Source organism: Saccostrea echinata, unplaced genomic scaffold (genome assembly GCF_033153115.1).
Source record: "Saccostrea echinata isolate AGI-Se365-2 ecotype Australia unplaced genomic scaffold, CSIRO_AGI_Sech_v1 ptg000012l, whole genome shotgun sequence".
Lineage (NCBI taxonomy): Eukaryota > Metazoa > Mollusca > Bivalvia > Ostreida > Ostreidae > Saccostrea > Saccostrea echinata.
The window spans coordinates 10,997,844-11,020,695 of record NW_026889761.1 but is presented as its reverse complement, the minus strand read 5'-3'; the positions used below and the strand labels follow the sequence as shown (position 1 = coordinate 11,020,695).

At 33.6% G+C, this 22,852-nt stretch overlaps 1 protein-coding gene and 1 long non-coding RNA gene across 3 annotated transcripts; both read right to left on the bottom strand.

Annotated features, from left to right (window-relative positions):
- Window positions 1-83: 83 nt before the first annotated feature.
- On the bottom strand, window positions 84-22,796 carry LOC133185370 (fibroleukin-like). Its single transcript, XM_061320532.1, has 5 exons — window positions 22,312-22,796; window positions 22,065-22,192; window positions 21,589-21,685; window positions 1,203-1,370; window positions 84-489 (listed from the first exon to the last, which is right to left on the bottom strand). Exons 2-5 carry the CDS (start codon window positions 22,170-22,172, stop codon window positions 230-232), a joined length of 633 nt encoding a protein of 210 aa, XP_061176516.1. The 5' UTR covers window positions 22,173-22,192; window positions 22,312-22,796; the 3' UTR covers window positions 84-229.
- LOC133185375 (uncharacterized) lies at window positions 10,317-21,186 on the bottom strand. Of its 2 annotated transcripts, none has more exons than XR_009720906.1 (3): window positions 21,067-21,186; window positions 10,752-10,827; window positions 10,317-10,498 (listed from the first exon to the last, which is right to left on the bottom strand). It is a non-coding gene; the product is annotated as an uncharacterized LOC133185375 (long non-coding RNA). The 2 variants fall into 2 exon arrangements; XR_009720905.1 differs by lacking the exon at window positions 21,067-21,186 and adding an exon at window positions 11,069-14,809.
- Window positions 22,797-22,852: the final 56 nt, after the last annotated feature.

Below are 22,852 nucleotides of genomic sequence, written 5' to 3'. Positions count from 1 at the left end.
TGTAAGCTATTCAAAATTATTTTTAAACAGTACGTCAAAGCCACTTGATTCATACAACATCATTCAAATAATGTAAAGCACTGTTAATGCTAGTTTTATAATTTTACCATACAAAAGGAGCTTGCACTGTTGTTATGAGTAATATTTTTACACTTGTTATTAAAAAGAAATAAAATATTTTTTCTAAAAAATTCTTTGTGGACTTTTAGTTCTGCTTCAAGGATTGTCACTAAATCATTTTTCTCTTTATCATCATCCTTGTACGGGAAATGTATGATCCATCCTTAAATGGAGGATCCCAAGGTTGTTTCCACTTCTCTAGTGCATACGGTCCGTTTAAGTATGCGTCGTTGCAATTGTTAAACCACCATCCACCTATACCCATGCTATCTGTACACTTTGATCCTGAAACAGGGTCATTGTCTTTGTCATATGTAGAAAATTTCATCCCGTTTATATTGTCGGTCGAACCGTACCTTATTCTATCTTCTGTAAATAGATAAAAATAAAAGTGTTTTTATACTGTTTTGAATAATAAAAAGTCTATATAATTTTATTGCCTGAATGACGTCTTTCTATTGTTTACTCATAAAATATAGCAATAAAAATGAAAAAATCGCTTTCAAAGAAATATTATATAATATATAGTTGCATATCTACAAATATATCACCTCTCCAGCTTACTACACGATTCATGGTTTGAAATCAAATTTTAATACTGAGGTACTATTTATGGAAATTCCTAAAGTCCGTTTATCCAGAAGTTTGTCCATTGTTTTTTACGTCCCTTTCGAGAATTTTTCACTCACATAGAGACGCCACCACTTGCCGATGGAGGGCTGCAAATTTAGTCCTATACTCGGGACTGAGGGCCATTGAACAGTTAGGGATCTTTTTCGTTCCAGCACCTACTGCGACAGTTTATACGACCTCAGTTTATACGGTCTCATCCGAAAAACTGATCTCCACGTCCCGCAGTGGGATTCGAACCCGCGACGTAAGGATGAACTCCTTACTCCGCGACTCTAGAGCAAACGGTTTAACCACTTATCCAGAAGTAAGTCTATGAATACTCACTTAAATTTTGGCCAGTGGTAATTCAGATATTTAAAGGCAAGACTTAGTTTGAAAATTTAAGCCATTCTCTACATTTGCATTTGAACTTTTGAGAAATAATAGAAAAAAGAAGTTTGGATACAAACCTAACGTCCCTTTTGCATTCCCGGCTATATACAATCTGTAATCATCTTCCTCTCCAGATATGGAGAACGTGTCATACTGAATAAAAAGGGTGTTACCGTTTTTGCCTGTAATGCTCACATGAAGTGAACTGCTGTTCGCCTTTGTCAGGTGATGTATGATGTCATTTCCTGCAGCAAATTTTATTCATTTAAGGAAAATTAAAACTTAAAGATATTCTGATCAAAATAAAATAGAATTTTCGGCTATATGTTCACAAAATATTATGGTTACGATAAATATCTAAATTAAATGTCAATTACATGATTTTTCAGGAAATGCGAGGCAATTGATTTATTGTAAAGTAAGACTAAGCTGAGTGCACAACTGCACACTGTCTTTATTGACTATTTATATCATAACTATGATCATAGTCTGTCCCACTGTACCAAGGACCTCACTTTATCTCATATCATCATATCTGAAAATATATAAATATCTTGGTCTTCAAACTAGGTTCGATCGATAGATCATTTTTCCCCAAACGTCCTGCATTTAAACGAACCCTCGAGTTCAGCCGGTGTTTTGACAATTAAGGCAAATTCAAAGTCTACGGGGATTAAACACTGCCAAAATGGCTGCCACTTCGTAAGGGGATCCTTCATTATTCGTGATTTTCCGTACATCGCCGTCATTGACGTAATGATGTAACTCATGTTCTGGAATGCTCTGTGCTTACCGACGTCTGGAACGCAAGTTACAACCCGAGAGTTACCAAGTTCTCAATACAAACAGATTTATCAATGGAAAAAATTGCAGAAAAGCGTCTTCGACATGCCCGGGATAAAAAGATTTTATATGCTGACAGTGCGACCGTTAAGGCGAGCGCATATACCTTTTCAATTTTAATTCGAGCTCTTCAAACCGCAGGTGACATTTGGAACGTCTAGACTCTAACGTCATATGACGACTGAACAGTGTTGATTTTAATAAAGAACCTTTAATCTACTATTTATCTGCTATATATCCATTAAATCAAGGCGATTTTATTTTTTTCTGTGAACTTCTTGTTACAGCGAGAAGGTACAAGCAATTCGCTAAGGAATGTGGGTCCAGAGGTTACTGCGGGAAAATCATTTGGATCAATGTGCAAAATCCGAATTTTCTCTTCGCCCAGGAGTTGTCGTTAGAGTTCGCAATGACAAGCGGCGTCGCTCGCTGCACTCGCTATTACAAGACCCATCATGACTGACATGAGTAATCTGTAATGTAAAGAAAGATCGAGGCTATACAAAAAAAATTCAACCAAGTGGCATCACTGCTTTACCAACACATAGGTCTATATGTAAGCGAGTAAAAGTATGTTCTAATAATTTAGATTTGTAATTAATTATAACCTTTGCAAATAAATTCAACACACTTAAAAGTATCTATTATACTATATTTTGTATATATCACTTCTATCATGAATCCACAATGCTTCCTGGCTTTGTTACATTTATAACTCTAAAAACACACATCCACGTTTATGCATTTTGAAACGTAGTGCAAAAATAAGATCTGTTGTCTGCATCAAACTACGTCATCAATGAATTTTGACCTTGCCCTTTGAAAACTTCCTGTATTGGCATTAGGTAAATGCGGGCCCTGTGATTTCAAACACTTCTATATTTTTAATAGTTTTCCATACATATACATGTATGTAGCAGTTTTAATGCCAAATATAAAATACGAAGATAGTAATCACACAAACCTCAGTAGAGAATGGAATAAATTATTATTTTTGATTTATTATGTTTATTTGTATACTTTATATTTTTTACTTTAAAAAATAACAACTTTTATGGCAGAAATTTTAATGATTTTACTAATTAAAAAATCTTTTCAGACCAGGAGTTAATCTCCATTTGCAAGTAAGTCAAAGCCCTCTAATTATTTTTTTTTTATTCTTTTTAAATATAACAATGAAAAATTAGAATGAAAGTAATAGATAAAACTAAATTAAGCATTTTTTTCTAAAATAATTTGATTATTAGGAAACAGAGCAGCCGATGAAGACATCAGGCAGACAAGAGCAGGGAAACATGCAGTACATTAAATTAATTCAGACTTTAGTAGCTGCAGAAACATGTGTACGTTGGCTTTCTAATTTTTTTAATTGTCTACTGTCATCTGTGAAATCATTTTTAATTTGTGGGGTCACGCCCATGGGAAGAAATCTTAGTTGGGGGGACCAAAAATTTTTAGTTTGGGCTTGTCAAGCGGAATTCTTTTATTTTTTAAAGTCATCAGACGTATTTAAATTTTTAATATTAATTACAGTCAAACCTTGTTGTCAAACCTCATTATCTCGAATTCGTTGGGACTGAAAAACCTAAAGATACATTGTAACCAAGTAGTCAAAATATCAAGGGTAAAATACTTCAAGAATATTGAAGTGGTTAGGACTTCCAAATCACTTCGGCATATCCATGGTATTAGAGATATCAGTGTTCGAGATTCCGAAGTTCAATTGTAACATAATTTACAACTTCTTTGCAAATTAAATTCATACTGTGAAGATTGTTATAAAATTTTGATTACAACTTGTAAAAATATCAAATCTTAAATTACTTAAATCTTAGTGAAATTACAGGGTAAAACTACTCAACATACTACGTTATTTGTAATTTTGTTTGAACTGTTTCCAGTGTTTTAAGTAAATTAACAAAAATATTCCAAGAGGTTAATGAATTGTCCATCTTATATTTATTTAGATTATCTTAGATATTCAGAGTGAAGAACAAATGAAAGTAAAATGCTCAGTGCTGCTCTTGTCCATGGTTTGAATGTCTCTTGGTGCAAAAAAAAAATCATGTTTCATATCGACATAATAAACATGAAGCCGAGGAGAGAAACATCTGTGAATGGAATGGAGAGTGAGTATTTTTCTTCCCATTTCATCACTAACACTTCAATTTGTGTCTGGCTCATCAAGTGATCACTGGGCAAATTACTTGGTAATCTTTGGTTTAGCAATACTGTGACAGATGTAGTGACAGCGATATTATAATCACGATGTTTTAACTTTTAACTATATCACTTGAATACATTTTTTTTTCTATAAATTGTGTTTTGATATGACCCCCCATTGCTGTCAGACGATGTGCATTGCAAAATACAAGTTATTTTCTTTGCTATTTAAAACTTTAATGCTGATATGATGGTGAACTAATTGTTATCTATAATTTCCTATATTGTTTACGTGATCGCATAATTAAAACGGTGTTTATTTAGCTATTATTCGGTAAATATTGTTACCTGGTTATGTTTTCGCCGCATGGACGTCGCGCACGATGTTGGTGTCAATTTCGGTAACGTCAAAATGACGTTAGATTACGTGACGTTAGAAAATTAATGTGACGTTACTTTTTTGACCTACATTTTCTTTGAAAGAAAAAATATAAAACCTAGTATGTTGTCAAATATACAATGCAGTTCATTGAAAATAATTAAATTATCTGCTATTTTGCATGCTTATTGTGGGAGGGAAATATGTATTATGTGCATAATTTGCCTTATTTAATGAAAAGCTCGGTAGAAATTACAAAATTCATTTGACATCATATTTAAATTTATCTGCTTTCTATTTCATTGAGAAACATTCAAAACAATTCCATGTCATATCAGCAGGCCCTAGTACCAGCCCTCTGTTTTCAGTATAGTGTAGATATGTTGCTGATTTAGCATTGAATTTTTTTTTTTCATTCAAAGCCCCTATTCCCACCTCACCTTTAACCCCCGCCCTCGCATAGACACTTACATATTGAGTATATCTATTTGTTACAGTAGATCTAACTATTTCAAATAATTCATTAAAATAAAGGAGAGGAAACAAAACCGATCGAACCCCCCCCCCCCAACTTTATCAATGAAAAGGATTTTTCGATGTGGGGGAGTTTTGGAGGTTTTGTATTCATTTAAATAAATATTTAATTTTTTTTCCTTACCCCCCCTTTTTTTATATGTGTAGCAACGTGCCTCACAGATCTGGATAATGATCGTAGGTTCGTACTCCTTTGGATACAGTTTACCCGTTTTATGCGTTTGCATACTTTTTTTTGTCATGCTCATAAATTTTAGCAAAGAGTGTTTCGGAGACCGTTTTGTACATACTTTCATCAAGATTCAGATTTGAATCTTTAAACCAAACCTGTAAGTCATGAAGGATAAGACTTTGAACATATTTTTCGGCTCATTTCATATTAGAAGCTTATAAAAAAAAAAAAACTCAGGAATTTTTATTATTATAAATTTAGAACAGGTTACTTTAAGATTTTCAAAAATATTTTATTAACTTTGTCAAATTTCTGCATTTTAATTTCAAGAATGAAAGAATTAAAAATATTAATCGACCAGCTCATTTCAAATTCCTTAAGCGTGTTTTATACCAGTTGGCCCTCTCACTTTTTTGGTCAGTATAGGGTTTTTTTTCGTGCTTGTCAGATTTTTTGGGAAGTCCCCCCTCCACTTTTGAAACCGGGTCTATTAATAGGAGGTGTAACAATATCCCGAGATATGGTAATGCTTTTCGCTTGAAGTCGATTATCGATTATCTGAAATACTTTTTTTTATACGAATGAAAAACGATTAAAAGAATCTACGTCATTTCCTGCTTTACAAAATTTAATTCGTTTCTTTTTGTGTATTCTTATTCTGTATTTGTACGAGTAGATTGCAGAATACATTTACCGGTACACCTGCCAATAATGAAATGAAATTTATGAAAAGGTATATGTTTTAAAAACTTTTTTATAGAACAAAATTGGAAAGTTATACGTATCAATACACATCATGATAAACATGTCAAAATATTGATATATGTATGATAGTTTGTTGTTGTTTTTTTGTTTTTGTTTTTTGTTTTTTATTATATCTTGTTTACACCTTTTACATCCAATCCGTGGATAAATTATAATGAGGTCCATTCGGCAAACCTCTGATGATTCCGTCTTTCATCAAACTATTAAATTATCAAATTAGATGAGGTACATGTACGAATCGGCCAAGGTGTGCCAAGTGTGATGAGATCTTTGGGTCCGTTCCTGGGTTTCTGGAAATGTTGTACAGGGGATTGTATAGAGAGAGTATCCTTTCCCTAAACTAGACTTTGCTTATATAAATGGTTACCATTTTGGTCGGTTTAGATGCATTTGGAAGCATTTTTTTTTTAATTTCAAAGAAAAATATGAAGCATTACTAAAATAGATAAATAATGAAAAGATGAAAAAAGGAAGGACCAGTCATATATATCCAAATATTATCATTATTGAGTTCAAATGAAAAACAAAAGATCTGTAATTAAAAGAAATAGCGTAATATACCTCGATCTCGTCTTATTTTGTTTCCATGACATCCGCCATTTTGAATGTTGTTTGCATACCTATTTTTGTTCACGGTATCATAATAAAATACTATTTTGTTTTATTTCAAATGCTACCGGGTTGATGACAAAAAGAAATAATTATCAATATTCAAGTGAAAATTTGAAATTTAAGTCAAATCACAACCACGGATTAATCCCCCACCCCAACCCTTAAGTAATGGATAAATAACGAGATGGTGTTGTATAGTTTAGAGAAAACATTCCCTCCGAGGGCCGAAGGCCCGAGGAGGGGATGTTTTCTCTAAACTATTCAACACTATCGAGTTATTTATCTTACTTAAAAAACTTCCCTACTGTGGACCCCAAAGAAACATTTACCCATTCATATATCCAACTTTGCTGTAATACAATGGGATCTAGCCCATTTAGATATCCAACAGTGACACAATACAATAGCCTAATCGAACACCCCTAATCGAACACATGGACTAGTGAGCATGAAACTGAATGGTGTTAATGTCATTTCAAAGCTTTCCATTGTACTGAACAGTCATGAAATCAGATGAAGAATAGTTTTGAATCCAAAGTAAAATTAGAGCGGTTCAGATAGTGTTCTGAACACTTTTGACCTGAAAACAGAAGAAAACTACAGAATTTTGATAAAAGGTTGGAAATCTATTTTTGATACCTTTTTTATTGCAGATCTTGATATGGAATATTTTTAAAGCAGGTTCCGCATAACACCGACAATCTTTTCATCTGTTTTAGCACTACTAGAAGTATTGTCCGAGTGGAACTCCATAAGATTCAAACATTTTCCCCCAACAAATCATCATCATATATGTAATGATAGATGGGCTGTCAATTTATTAAATTGTTTTGGGAAGTATACTGGAAAGTATGAGAACAGAGATGAACCTCGAATAATCTGAGAGGATTTGCTGATAACGGACCCCTGAAATCATATTCAGCAACAGGAAGTGATGTGGTTTAAGGTTCAAGGTGAAAATGTATTTAAAAGCGTGTCAAAATGCGATACTTTCAAAATTTAAGACCGGAAACATTCTGTTAAAAAAACATGGATAAGTATTGGATATTTTATTGACGACAAGAGTCTAACAGTGTGCAAATTCGGAGGAATTGTAATTTTTGTGAGCATTGGAAGTACATTTTTAACACGATTCTAATGGTGTGATAAATGCAAAGTGATTAATCCTGTGTGCATTGGACAAATTCTAATAGTGTGACAAATTCGGAGTAATTGTTTTTTATTTGCATTGGAAATACATTTTAAACTCTTTTATCTCTTTTTTCATTGCTTAATTATGTTTGTATGCACAGTTGGATATTTAAATATCCAACCGATGGGTAGTTGGATATTTGAATATCCAACTGATGGCCACTGGCCAGTTGGATCTTTCAATATCCAACTAGTGCTGGTTGAATCGGTAAGATATACGTAGACTAATAACAATGGGTGACGTCATTGAAGTTTTTTAATCAATATTCGACTACCCAATGTAAAAAGCCTTCCAATGCCCCATGTACATGTAGTACGGTTTGCAAGCAGCAAATAGACTTGACACACTTTATTGTCAGGAAATCCATATTTGAAATCGCTATCCTTATATAAATTTTTGTGTATGTGCTTTTTTTTCTCTTTTCTAAAATTCAAACTGCGAGTGATGAGTACTTTTGGACAGATTCTGACAAGGATATACACTGATACAGTGTATACACTGTACATGTTTTGCTTCTATATATAAATACACCTGACATAACTTTAAATTGTTCATAAAATTAATCATTATTGGTACATTTTTATTTCGTCCATATCAGCAAAAAGAGTAAGTTTTTGGATAAAATCATTAAATGTTTTAAATGGTATTTTACGCAAGTGCACGTAATAACGTCAAAAACGCCTTATTTTTACCTCTGTGACATAGCATGTTGACATTTATTTTTTGTTAGGATTTTGTCACCATTCTATTGATATTAATTTGGAATATACTAATAACTTTTTGAAGAGATGCACATTTGAAAAAAAAATCGTTTAATTTTCAATATGTCTATATTTAATGACTACATATATGATTTATCCAACCACAGTTGTGCCATGGTTATTAGATTTATTAGTTTTGGACAATGTGTGACATTCAATGTTGACATCGCAGATAGCCTCTAAAACATACACTTCTATCAAGAATCAATTCAATTTTATATCTCATTGAAGTTTTGATTTTGCACATGTTGTATTTAATTAATGATTTATGGTGCCAAATTAGAAAAAAATAAATCTAAAAATGAAAGCAATTTATTGAGTGTCGTATTTAGATGTGACGTTTTTGCCGTCAAATTTCATTGTGACACATAGCTACATGTTGTACATATATGTGACACGGCAATTACTCTTAATATTTACGACATCCCAAATTAAAATTCTGTATAGATATGTTTTTCTTAATAACATGACAACGTTTTTGTAGAATTTAAAAAATATTTCAACAATGATTTTTCACTCAGTATTACAAAATTAGCCATTCTACGAATCTTAAAAACTTTGTGACACTGAACGTCCAAACTTTGTGACACACTATCTTATTCAATATCCTTCCAATGAATCTTCTAAATATCAGGTACCCAACATACATATGAACACACAATATCATTCTATTCTTAAAAATAGTTCTTTACACACCAAAAGGATTATCGAGATGTAATTTCAAAATTTATTTAGCTTATTTAATATTTTTCTAAGAACCCAAAGGCATTTCATGTTCATTCCATATTTCTTCGGTTAATGCTGATCTACATCTCTGTTTTACATTCACAGCATACAGATTAAATGTCATCACAATTGTAAGAATTTACATCATTTACATCATATTTTGAATTTTTCTGCTAAATTTTATGTTTGTATTGTTTGTTTTATGGAAGTTATCAACATTTTGTTATTGCATGTGCGACGCTCCCGTTACCTGTCTACATGCGTTTTGGACGTTATTAAAGGAATAGTCGAATTCATATATTTGATAAATGGAATTTTTTGACCAATATGTATATTAAAATGTATCAAGTATACAATTACCGACCGAATGATATATAGTTTTCATACAGTTAACTGTTTCAAAATTATGAAAATAGCGCAAATGCTGTCGCAATGGAAATTTTGACTTTTTGACACCAACATCGTGCGCGAGGTTGTTATTGCGGAAGTGCGATTTCCCATAATGCATTATTTTTAAGATGTGAAAAGTTGTAAGCGGCGATTAATTAAATTAATTGTATGTCAATATTTTATAATTATTTCGAAATTTACTTTGTTCATAAGGTAGTTATAATATTTTACTTGTTTCTATTTTCTGGTGAAACATGTGTACACTTTTTCGTTGCCGTGGGAATTGGGGTATCGAGTATCGCCTGTGATTGGTTGATGATCAGGTGCGCGATGTTTCTGATTGGTGAACGTATTTTACGTAATTTCGTAGTATTTAATGACGTATCTATAGTAAGAACGCGGAGTTGCAGCGTTTGAACAGTAGGCTACACCACTGCATGTATCAAGGTGTGTGTTTAATTTAGTTCTTTAGTTTAATAGTTTAATAATATTAAGGGTGTGGGGGAAAATTTTATTCAGAGATTGAATAATATTTATTTACCAGTATATTACTGGTTTAGATTTTTAAGTTAACTGGTTTATTACCAGTTTGGGATTATACTTAGGATTACCAGGATTTTTATTAGGTCTAAGAGAGTTAGACTTGCACATGAATTATTATTACTGGATAAGACTCCAGTTATAGAGGTTTTTATTAATTTATGAAACACCAGAGATTTTGTGAATATTGGACAGTATTGCTTTCTTTCTGTGTCCCGTGAAATAAATTTATAATCTTTCAATAGAGTTCTTGACTTGTTCAGTTCACGCATCCGCACGCTACAAATACTTTGGGTCTGAAAAAGATGACAACATATTAACTGTCATAAAGATTCTGGTGCATGAAAAAAGAAAGAAAACAACTTTTAAATCTCTGTAAAGTGAAATTAAGGAATAATGAAAATTCAGATGATTTCCTTTGTACATGTACCATGATAACATGAATTCTTTCTGTACATATGAAAAATACATGATGATTTTTTAATTTCAGATACCATACCGAAGTATACACTTCAAAGAGAAAAAAGACATATTCATATATATACCTACTGCCCAGATATTCCAGAAGAATATCACGAAACTTGTAAATGTGTGTTTCATCCAGATGAACTCCAAACACTTTATTCTGAAAAGTTGAGTGGATTGTCTTTTAAATGCATGCGTGCCTTCAAGTCTTGATGTCTGCCTATCATAACAATGTACTCCAATTTATTATACCTTTACAAAAATTTGTAAATAATAAAGACATAACAAGGTGTATGTTGATTCTTTATTACTTCTTTTATCAACTAGATGCTGTCATGAGACAGTAATACCCGCACTAAGGTGTTTGCCTCTAAATGTACACTCCTTCATATTGGGCTTACCAAGGAAAAAGTCCAAATAATTCTATAATTTACACAGTACATGTATTCGTCAAATCGAGCATAAAATGCCCAGGTGACCATGTGACCCATGAGCCTCTTATAGGTATTTCCTTTACTTAATTCATTACCAGTCTGAAATAACAGAATTTAATTAATGATGTAAATTAGGTTTTGATAAAAGGGGGGATATAAATTTTTGGCCCATAATTGGAACTTTTTAAATTTATTTTCTCAACAACAAATAATATTATTTTAGTACAAAGCGTTTTTGATGAATTTATCAAAATGTGCAATTTTTTTAAGTATTTGATTAGGCAAAAACCTCCTTGAAAAGCCATACCCAATCAATTTTGTCACCCCCCCCCCCCCCAACACACACACACACACCCTCACACACACCCTCACACACACACACACACAATTTGCCTGTTTTTGGTAATAGGCCTAGATGGCAAAGTTATGTTAAAACATCGTTTGTTATGATAATTTAAAATTTGTCCTTGTACTGTATATGTATGTGAACACCTTTTTGAAAATTTCTACATCACATTGGGCTTGCGTCACCATACTAGTATTAGTACTAGTTTTACCATTATCATTTTAGATTGCACATGGTGCAGTGTGGTGTTCACATCATTGCATGTATATCAGTAGAAATTAATTCATTTTGTGTTTTAATTGGATTATATTTAATGAAGTTGACAGGACCTATGACAGTCGGTAAGTACAAGTTTAAGTATAGATTAGGGTAAAATAAACTGAAATGAAAATGGCTGGGTTAAAGTTTGAAAAGGATCAAACTTAAGATGATCGGATGCCACAATAGACGAATTTCACATTCTGAAGAGTTATCTCCCGTTGTCGACACTACATTCTGTAACAGGCACAGATCCATGATTTTTTTTTCCGGGGGGGGGGGGGGGTGTCCACACCTCGGTCAAAAAAAATTCCAGCCCAGAATTTCCCGAGGAGCAAAAAAAACAAACAAACAAACAAACAAAATAAAAACAATTATGGTGGGGTCCATGATTTTAAAGGGGGAAGGGCATCCAAAGTCATTTTTATTTGCTTCTGTAAATCAGTATGTAGTCCTATTTATATAACTCTGCAAATTCCAGGGGGGGGGGGGGGTCCAATCTCCCTAGCCGCTCCCTGTCCCTGAAGTGACAAATGATCATGTGACTCCAAAATAGTAGAAAAATTTTCCATTTGACTATGCATAATTTTGTTTCTTGTGTTATTATGTTATGTACATCTAATGGTTTAAGGTAATGAACCCCTGGAGGTCATCCCCACTCTCTTAATGAACTGGAAATGTTCACAATATGACTACATCAAATTAAATAAAAGTGCATCAATGATAAGATTGCTTGACATTTCATTCATGAATTTGAGTCAACCTATGTACCCTCCTAGAATTAGGAATGAAAATCATTCAAAGAAATGGACCATTAAACTATTTGTATATATTCACATTTTTTTATGTCAAAACAAAGTATTAGTTTGCATACATGAACAAACAGGGTTCTGGGAAGGGAAAGGGGCGAGGGGAAGGAGTTATCTCTTTACGTCTTAATTGTTGAAAACTCCTAAAATGAATGTTATCCTCAAATCCGACTTGTACGTCTTCATTATTTTTTAGCGGTGGTGTCTCCATATGAGTGAAAAATTCCCGAGAGGGACATTTAACGGCAAACAAACAAATGACTTAAAAAACGCAATATACATGTACATGTTTATTACTCAACAGATATACTTCTGGTCATATCTCTAGTTCTCCCTTGAATCAGAAATGATGACATAAATATTTTAAGAATGATTAAGATATTTGACCTATACATTACCTGTAACAAGATTTCCGAGCATGGTATGATTTTTTACTCCTTGACCTTGATGTTTTACCTAATTTTCAAAAGTTTTAACTTTGGTGATTAATTTTGAATGACATATGATAGGGCATGCATATTTGAAACAATATGCCATAATTAATGGCATCCCATCCACTAAGACATGGAAAGCAGGGGACCACAATCCTTTGAATTTGCTTGTTAGTCATTTTGATATGGAAACATCCTCATATAGTGTAGATTCAAGTTTTTAAGCCCCGCCATGAATATGGCCGAGGCATATAGTGTTTGTTATGTCCGTCTTCCGTCCTTCCATCCTTCCGTCTGTCTTTCTGTCGCGCTTTGCTTTTAGCTCTGTCCAAAGCTCAGTTTCAAAGCAACTATCCAAGATATTTTTATCAAATTTCATATGCTGATAGATATTGGAAAGACCTATGCAACTGAATCAACATTTTTTGACCTTGACCTTTCCTTTGACCTTGACCTCACTTTTCTTAAACTAGTTTTAGCTCAGTTTTAAAGATAACATTAAAGATAGTGTAATCAAACTTCATATGTTGATGCATACTGATGTAAGCTTTTCAACTGCATCAACGTTTTTGACCTTGACTTTTCCTTTGACCTTGACTTCACTTTTCTTTGATATAGTGTTTAGCTTAATTTTAATGAAATCATTCAAGTTACTGTAATCAAACTTCATATGCTGATACATACTGATGTAAGCTTTTCAACTGCGCATGCATCAACCTTTTTGACCTTGACCATTCCTTTGACCTTGACATCACTTTTCTTAAATTAGTGTCTAGATCAGTTTCGAATAAACAATTCAAGATATATTTATCAAACTTCATATGCTGATACATACTGCTGACAGCTATCAATTGCATCAACTTTTTTTTACCTTGACTTTTTCTTTGACCTTGACCTCACTTTTTTAAATTAGTGTTTATCTAGTTTCTAGATAAACCATTTATGATATTTTTTTCAAACTTCATATGCAAAAAGTAAATACATACTGATGTAAGCTTTTCAACTGCATCAACATTTTGACCTCAACCTTTCCTTTGACCCTGACCTCTTTTTTCTTAAATAAGTGTTATGTAGTTTTAAATAAATCATTCAAGATATTTTTATCAAACCTAATATGCTGATATGTATTAGTAAAGCTATTCAACTGCGTCAAAAACGTCTCACCTTGCACTTTTCTGTGACCTTGACCTCCCTTCTCTTTAATTTGTATTTTGCTTAGTTTTAAAGAAACAATTTAAGATATTTTTATGTAAGCATGCATTTATACATAATTTGGTGAGAATTTATCGTCTATATCCAACTTTTTTTTTAGATTTTAGTTTCAATTTTAAAGAAATTGTTCAAGATATTCTAATCAAACTTCATACACTCATACAAATTTTCATGTTGCATTAGTAATATAAATTCGGCGGGGCATTCATGTCCTATGGACATATTTCTAGTTTTCAAATCATGACCTCCGAGGGTAAGGTCAGGCCACAATAAGGGATTAAAGTTTTATACAGGAATAAAAGGAAAAAAATCTTCAAAATTCTTCTTTTCAAGAACAACAAGAGCATGATTAATATGGAAACATCTCAAGAAGTGTAGATTCAAGTTTGTACAAATCATGACCCTATGGGTTAGGGAGAGGTCATTTTTTTCCTGCCCCTATTTGCCATCTAATTGGAAATGCAAATTTTGAAACCATTTTACACATCCACAGGACAAAACCAATTACCTTCCAAAAGATCATGATTAAAGGCTAATGCATAAAATATAAGGGAAGTTCTGGGAACAAGGATGTATAAACATGAAATATATGGAGATAACGAACAGTATTCAAGCTCAAAAGTCCATTAATCAATACAAGATAGGAGCAGAGCAAACACGGACCTCCAAACATCAGAGGTGGGATCAGGTGCCATGGAGGAGTGAGCATCCCCTGCCGACCGGTCACACCCGCCGTGTGCTCCTTGTCATGATCGGGAAACAACGGAAAAATCCGACGACAATTCAGTGTGTAAATAATGGCCTAACAATTAGTGTGAAAAACGTCAGTCAGCATTTGACTCAATGATAAATTGTATTTGCTGACAAGGTCATTGTATCGACCATAGAACTTACGAAATGATGACTTCAAACGAGACAGCTGATATTCTTGTTTCATCAACTTATTTGTCAATAATTTACCTCGTTTTAGAAATTGTACATACGTAGAGCATGCTCTTGCGTATCGAATCAACTGAGAGATATATACCCCGTATGCAGGTGATGAAGGTATATTGCTGCATAAGTAAGGGAAGTTGACGATTGAAAAGTTAAAGTCATCACGTTTATCATAAAGCTTGGTTGTTAGATTATCATTAACGTCTTTTTCAAGTAAAATATCCAAACATGAAACAGATGTGTCAGACTCTGTGGTATCTTTTATCTCAAGTTCACAAGGATACATCGTATCGACATAAGAATGGAAATAGCCATTGTTAATTGACAATACGTCGTCGATATATCTAAATGTCGAGTTGAAGGCCACAGCAAGTGTTTTCTTCTTTTCACGTACAAGATTTTGGACAAATTCTGCTTCATATGAATACAAAAAAAAGTCTGCTAATAACGGGGCGCAATTGGTACCCATGGGAATTCCAATAGATTGTTGGAAGACCTGGTCTCCAAAAACCACATAGATATTGTCAATCAGAAACTCAAGCATCTTTTTGATGTCAACTTCAGAGTACTTGTGTGAACAATCAGAATGTTTTTTTAACAAAATAATTTTGCAAATGACCAATGACAAGGTAAGTATATTTACGAGTTCCATTTTTATTGAAAAAGCAGCTGTCAATGATACCAAAAAGCCTGGACTTTAATTTATCGTGGGGAATGGCTGTGTACAAAGATGAAAAATCGTAAGTTTTTAAGCTGTTGATTTTGGTAAAATCTTGTGATTTCAAATGTTATATATTTTTTAAAAAAGAATTGACCCCATTTGACCCCAAGGGTGAAATTAAAAATTCCGAAACCTTAATGCACATCTACAGGACACCACTAACCATCTCCCAAAAGATGATTAGGCTACTGTGTAAAATGTAAGAGGAGTTCTGGGAACCAGGGGCTTTTGGCATAAAAAAAACGTCATTTTTCGACCCCCATTTGATCCCCAGGGTGAAATTGAAAATTCCGAAACCTTACTGCACATCTACATGACACCACCAACTATTTCCCAAAAGATGATTAGGCTACTGTGTAAAATGTAAGAGGAGTTCTGGAAACCAGGGGCTTTTTGCATAAAAAAAACGTCATTTTTCGACCCCCAATTGATCCCCAGGGTGAAAATGAAAATTCCGAAACCTTACTGCACATCTACATGACACCACCAACCATCTTCCAAAAGATGATTAGGCTAAACTGTGAAATGTAAGCGGAGTTCAGGGAACCAGTGGCATTTTGCATTAAAAAACGTCATTTTTTGACCCCCATTTGACCCCCAGGGTGAAATCAAAAATTCCGAAACCTTACTGCACATCTCCATGACACCACCAACCATCTCCCAAAAGATGATTAGGCTACTGTGTAAAATGTAAGAGGAGTTTAAGAAAGAAAAGTGTGACAGACGGACGAACGGACAGACGGACGGACGGACATGAGTAACAACAATATACCCGAACTTTCTTTAGAAAGTGCGGGTATAATAATAGCATCCATTAATTTAAAGGAAAGATGCGCTTATTTTATGAGGAAAACTTTGTTTCTGCTATTTGAGTTGGGTTAGCTAGAAAATAATTAGATCGGGGTCGGAATATCTCAAATTCCTCCTCTTTGCCCTGGATCCAAAAACGAAAGGTACGCGAATTTTGTAGCAGACTGAATTTTGAAAAAAATATACTTTCAATCACAGTTTTTCTAAAATAATTTCATAAAATATCGTCGACAAATATCAGATTTGATGATCAAACGCATTGATGGATTATTCTTTTACGGGGTAATGCACGATTGGCTTGGATTGAAAAGTTTCCATGTTAGCATGTGGCGTGATCGCGTGATCTTTATTGAAACTTTGTTGTTTTACATGCAAACATATTTCAGGAAAATTTATGAATTCGCGTTTTCACATTTTAAGATCGTGCATTATATTTATTTAAAAAAAGGCCGTCTTTACTAAAAAATAAAAAAAAAATGTAGTAAAAACGGGGGGGGGGGTATAGAGGCATCAAAACATTATAATGATCGTTTGTCAATTTTCACAGCATTAAAATTGAACATTCTTATTTTATACAAGGGAATTTTAAAATAAATGAATTTTTTCAGATAAGAGCATCTAGAAATGTTGAAAGGGGGGGGGGGGGGGTTGGAAGCAACGTTTTAACTTTCCAGCTTTAATGATTAACATGGTAAATCCAATATTGTAGGGATAATGTTTACCATAAATTAGGCTTATGTGTTATTTATGCATTTATGACTTGTGTTCGGGTCTTTAATATTGGCCTCCACATTAAACAATAGAATCAATCAACGGGACAAAGCCAACGCTTTATTTCTTGCATATTTTAACCTCAAATGTAAACTGAAAATAAAATTACGAGCTTCTTAAGTTTGTAGTTGCCCCTTGGCTCCTACCCATACTAGTAAGTTTTATCAAATTCAATTCAAATGCTACCAAATGTAGCTCAGTTGCTCGTTGAGATCTAATGAATTTTCCTCGGTGTATGTCATACTATAAATTTAACACTGTGCAATCTGAATCTGCAATCTGACGGCCTCATGCGTCCTACGGGGCACAGAGAGGATAAGTAAGTAAGTAATCTGAATCAAGGGCAAGGGTATTTTACTTTAGCATTGTAAGGACATCACCTAGGTTATGCCCCAATATTGATTCACCTAATCATTTGACTCTTTTGTCTTGCACTTGCACTCCGCCTAACTACACAAGTAAACAAGAATTTGAATTTGCCATTTTTGGGGGGTTTGGGGAAATTAGGGAGACTTGTTACTTAAGGAAACTAAGACATAATAATTCTATAATTTACACAAAATAATTAAATACATGTATTTGTCGAACCGAGTATAAATTGATCTGGTGAACATATGTCCCAATGACCTCTTATGTAAGCAATTCATATACCGGTACTAAATTCATTACAAGTCTGAAATTACAGAATTAAATGATGTAAATTCTGTTTAAAAAAGAATTTTTAAAGAAGCATTTTGTATATTAAAAAAAATCAAGCTGTGTTTGTGAAACACTGATGCCCCCGTATGGCAGCGCATGGCGAAGGTAAAAGTTTCTAAAATGCAAGTGAAACTTTAAGGTCAAGAGATCTAAAATGTTGATACCCAAATAAAAGTCTTGTTACAAGGAATACACGTACCGTTAAATATGAGGGCCCTAGTACCAACCGTGCAAAAGTCATGGCAAAGGTTAAAGTTTTTCAAAAGTAGATCAAGATCAATGGGTCAAAATTAAATGTGCCCTAAGGAAGATCTTGTCACACGAAATACACATGTGAAATAAAGCCCTAGCACCATCCATTCAAAAGGTTTTGTCAAGGTTAAAGTTTTTTCAAAAGTAGGCCAAACTCCAAGGTAGAGGACAAAAGGTCAAATGTTTTGGTTTGGTACCCAAGGGAACATCTTGTCACAAGAAATACACATGTGAAATATAAAAGCCCTAGCACCAACCTTTAAAAGTAGGTAAAACTCCAAGGTCAAAGGGTCAATATTTTTGTAAACAAGGGAAGATCTTGTCACAAGGAAAACACTTGTGAAATATGAAATCCCTCTTACTAATCATTCAAAGGTTTATGGCAAAGGATAAGATTTTCAAAAGTAGGTCAAATTCAAAGGTCAAGGTCAAAGGGTCAAAATACTTTGTACCCAAGGGAAGGTCTTGTCAGGGGAATACACAGGTGTATAATAAAAGCACTATCTCCAACCATTCAAAACTTTTTGCGAACGTTAGAGTTCTGGCAAACCAGGGTATTTTTGTGGAAAAAAACGTAATTTTTCGACCAGCATTTGACTCCTATGGTGAAAATGAAAATTCCAAACCTTATTGCACATTTACAGTTCACCACAATTCATCTTCCAAAAGATGATTTGGCTACTGCTGAAAATGTAAGAAGAGTTCAGGGAACCAGGGTTTTTTGTAGATAAAAAAGACATCATTTTTCGACCGCCATTTGACACCAGGGTGAAAATAAAAAATCCGAAACCTCATTGCACATCTAGAGGACACCACCGATCATCTTCCAAAAGATAATCTGGCTACTTGCATAAAATGTAAGAGGAATTCTAAGAACCAGATTTATTTTTTAAAAATGTCATTTTTAACCCCCATTTGACCCCCAGGGTGAATATAAAAATTCTAAAACCTTATTGCACACCTACAAGACTTGACTATTGGGTAAAATGTAAGAGGAGTTCAGGGAACCAGTTTTTTTTTTTTTTTTTTTTTTTTTTAAGAAAAAAACATCATTGTTTGACACTCGTTTGGTCCCCAGGGTAAAATTAAAAATTCCAAAACCTTATTGCACATCTACAGGACACCATCTATCATATTATAAAAGACTAATTGCATGGCTACTGCTTAAAATAAAAGAGAAGTTTGAGGAAGAAGAAAGTGTGACAGGCGAACGGACGGACCAGGGTAACAACAATATATCCGAACTTTCTTTAGATTGATTGATTGTATGTTGTTTAACGTCCCTCTCGAGAATTTTTCACTCATATGGAGACGCCACCATAGCCGGTGGAGAGCTGCAAATTTTGACCTAAACTCGGCACTTACGGCCATTGAGCAGTGAGGGATCTTTTCCGTGCCAGCACCTACTGCGACACGGGACCTCGGTTTATACGGTCTCATACGAAGGACCGGTCTCCACGTCCCACAGTGGGATTCGAACCCGCGACGTAAGGATCAACTCCTTACTTCGCGACTCTAGAGCAGACGCTCTAACCACTGTGCTACGCGGGCGAAAAACTTTCTTTAGAAAGTGCGGATATAATTAATGGATATTGAAAACAATTAGAATGTCTCCAATATATAATAATGTACATACTATAAGACAAAAGATCTGTAACCCCCCCCCCCCCATACACACACACACACACACACACACACACACAACTTAAAAAAAACAACATAAGTACGATGAAAAAACTTGCATACTTATTTGCATCAGTATCTACATATTGTAAGTATAAATCCCTGATATATTTATGTACATTCATATTTTATAAAACATGCATTGAAAAGCAGAGGAAATTCTTGTCGATACAATCAAACTACTTACCATCTTTAAAAGTAAATTTGCCATGACTTTTGTCAGTTGATCAAATTAACGGTAAGTTATTGGAATTAAAAATAGAATCTTTAGAGTAGTAAAATACTTTTACGGGGAGCCTTTAATTCTTTAAATAAATGATTTACGGTACGATATTGGACTCACAGCGCCAACATAATTCTAGAGAAATGGCTCTAAAGAAAACTTCAAAAGACATACATTTAATTAATTTCTAAGTATTTCAATAACTTTAACAAATGCTCAAAGCAATTATATAATTACATGGAAGTGTGAAAATAAATTATTTTCTTTGTTCCTTCATGCATAAATCCATCGAGGATCTAGGAGATAAGAATATAATTCGTAGTACAAGGTGAAGCAAGACAACGTGCACTAAATTAAGAGATGATTAAGTGCTCTGAATTAAAAATTTAAAGACGGTAGATTTGTTTGATTAAAATTTCAGATAGAGAAATTTCATGTTCTGATTTTCTGATCGTCGAAGATTTTACTGTGTCGCAAAATTTTTACTGTGGCGCACGCATAAAATTTTATTCATTGCTACTGTGTCGGAGGAAATTTTACTGTGTCGAGGCCGACACAGTTAAACAGCTCATGGAGAACCCTATACCAAAAAAAGTCATTGTCACTATAATTAAAAGGTGTATTAATTGGTACGCTTTCTTTTTTCCTAATAGTTTTTTTACTTGAAATAAAATGATAAAAATGTCAGTTTTCTTTCTTTTTCTTTCTTAGACATGTATGGGGCACGTATGCGTACGACTCATTCTTAGCACTTGAAACAGATCTTTGCATGTACATGTAGGTATGGTATAAAATAAGGAAAAGAACAACTTACCGACTTGCTATGTATTTAACAATTGAAGCTGTAAATAACATATTCCTGCACCAGACCATGTCAATATCCGTTTCAAGAGGAAATATGTGACCTCAATGTCCACAACTTGTACTGCATTAAATTTGAACTATTTTCTTTTATTTTATGATAAAACCAATTAAAATATTTAAACATAAAGCAATACTTATATTAATGACAAAAACACACTGAATTATTTTCTTTTAATTTTTAAAGATTTTTTTTTTTGAATTTTTACTTGGAAAGAACGACTACTCCCTCCATAAACTTGTTTCCTGCCTCGTGATCTTGAAGCTAATGGACGAGTTTACCATGTTAAATCCACATAGACTTTGAATGTGCCGCCGTTTCAATACACCGGCTGAACTCGAGGGTTCGTTTAAAATGATCTATCGATAGAACCTAGTTTGAAGGCCAAGGTATTTATACATTTTGAGATATGATGCGAAAAGTGAGGTCCTTAATTGGTACCGTGGACAGACTATAGTAAAGATAGTTTATTACCTGCCCAGTGGCTAGTTGACACATCTCCAAAGCCAGCCTTATATTCTTGCCAATTTCTGTTGAAATTCACCTTACCGTCAACTCTATTCTGTATTACCTACATTTAATATTTAAAACGAAAATCTTAGTGCATATACGTATATATCTTTGTATTACCTAATTAAACTGTATTTATAAAATTTAGATCCAAATATTACCAAAGATTAAGTCCATTTTGTATAATTTTAGTCAAGTTGCTCTTGATTGAAGGATTAACTGCTAAAAAAAGATATGCATTGCAAGACATTGTTGTAAACGCTGTTCACAATGCTGAGTCGCTAAAACACAAACATGTTAAATATGATCATAGTATCAGCAGAGTTTATTTAGTATTATCATATTATCAGCACAGTATATTTATATTATCATAGTATCAGCACAGTTTATTTATATTATCATAGTATCAGCAGAGTTTAAACTTAGGTTCTTTTACTCACTGTCCATCCTCCTCCAGACGTTACCATATCGCAAAAGACTTCTACTGATTTATCACTGAGTCCATCCCATGGATAAATACTGTAGACACCTGACGTTCTCCTACCCATATCATGCAGTTCCTTGCAGTCTTTGGGTGAATGTGTTATCATCATTTGGATAAACAGGTCAGATGTTAATCATTAAGCTATCTTCAGCTGCATTTATACAATTAACTTTTAAAGCTTTATGTAAAACAAACGAACTTACCTGATGGGTGCTGTTGTTCGTTAGAGACATTTTGGGCGAAATGAATTTCATCCAGTATAAGGGAAAATTCTCGCTCCAGGTTTTCATTGTTTCTATTGAACGGTTGTTGCGATCACTCAATAAGTACAAATTATTTAAAGTCTGCTTCATATCTACGTTTTCATACTCCATTTGACGGCTCTTTACTTTAAGGGTCTGTAATTCTTTTGTTACGTCACTTAGTTTCTTTTTCAAAAATTCAACATCATTTTTGTTATCTGTAACATCCAACATCAAACTCTGGATTTTCTGTACCATTGAAAACCGAACTAAGCTCTCCTGGTTCAAGATATCACGTAAAACATTTGATACTTTATCAGATGTAGTACTAGCCAATTCATTTGTTGCTTCCAAAGCTTTGTTTTTTGAAGTCAGTTGACCACATGTCTCATAAATAGAGAGAAGTAAATAAATCACTTGTATAGTTTTCATCTCTTTTGTACTCTCGTTTTTAATTTATAACTTCTCTGGTTTGACTAAGATCTTCATTCAGTCGATGTAT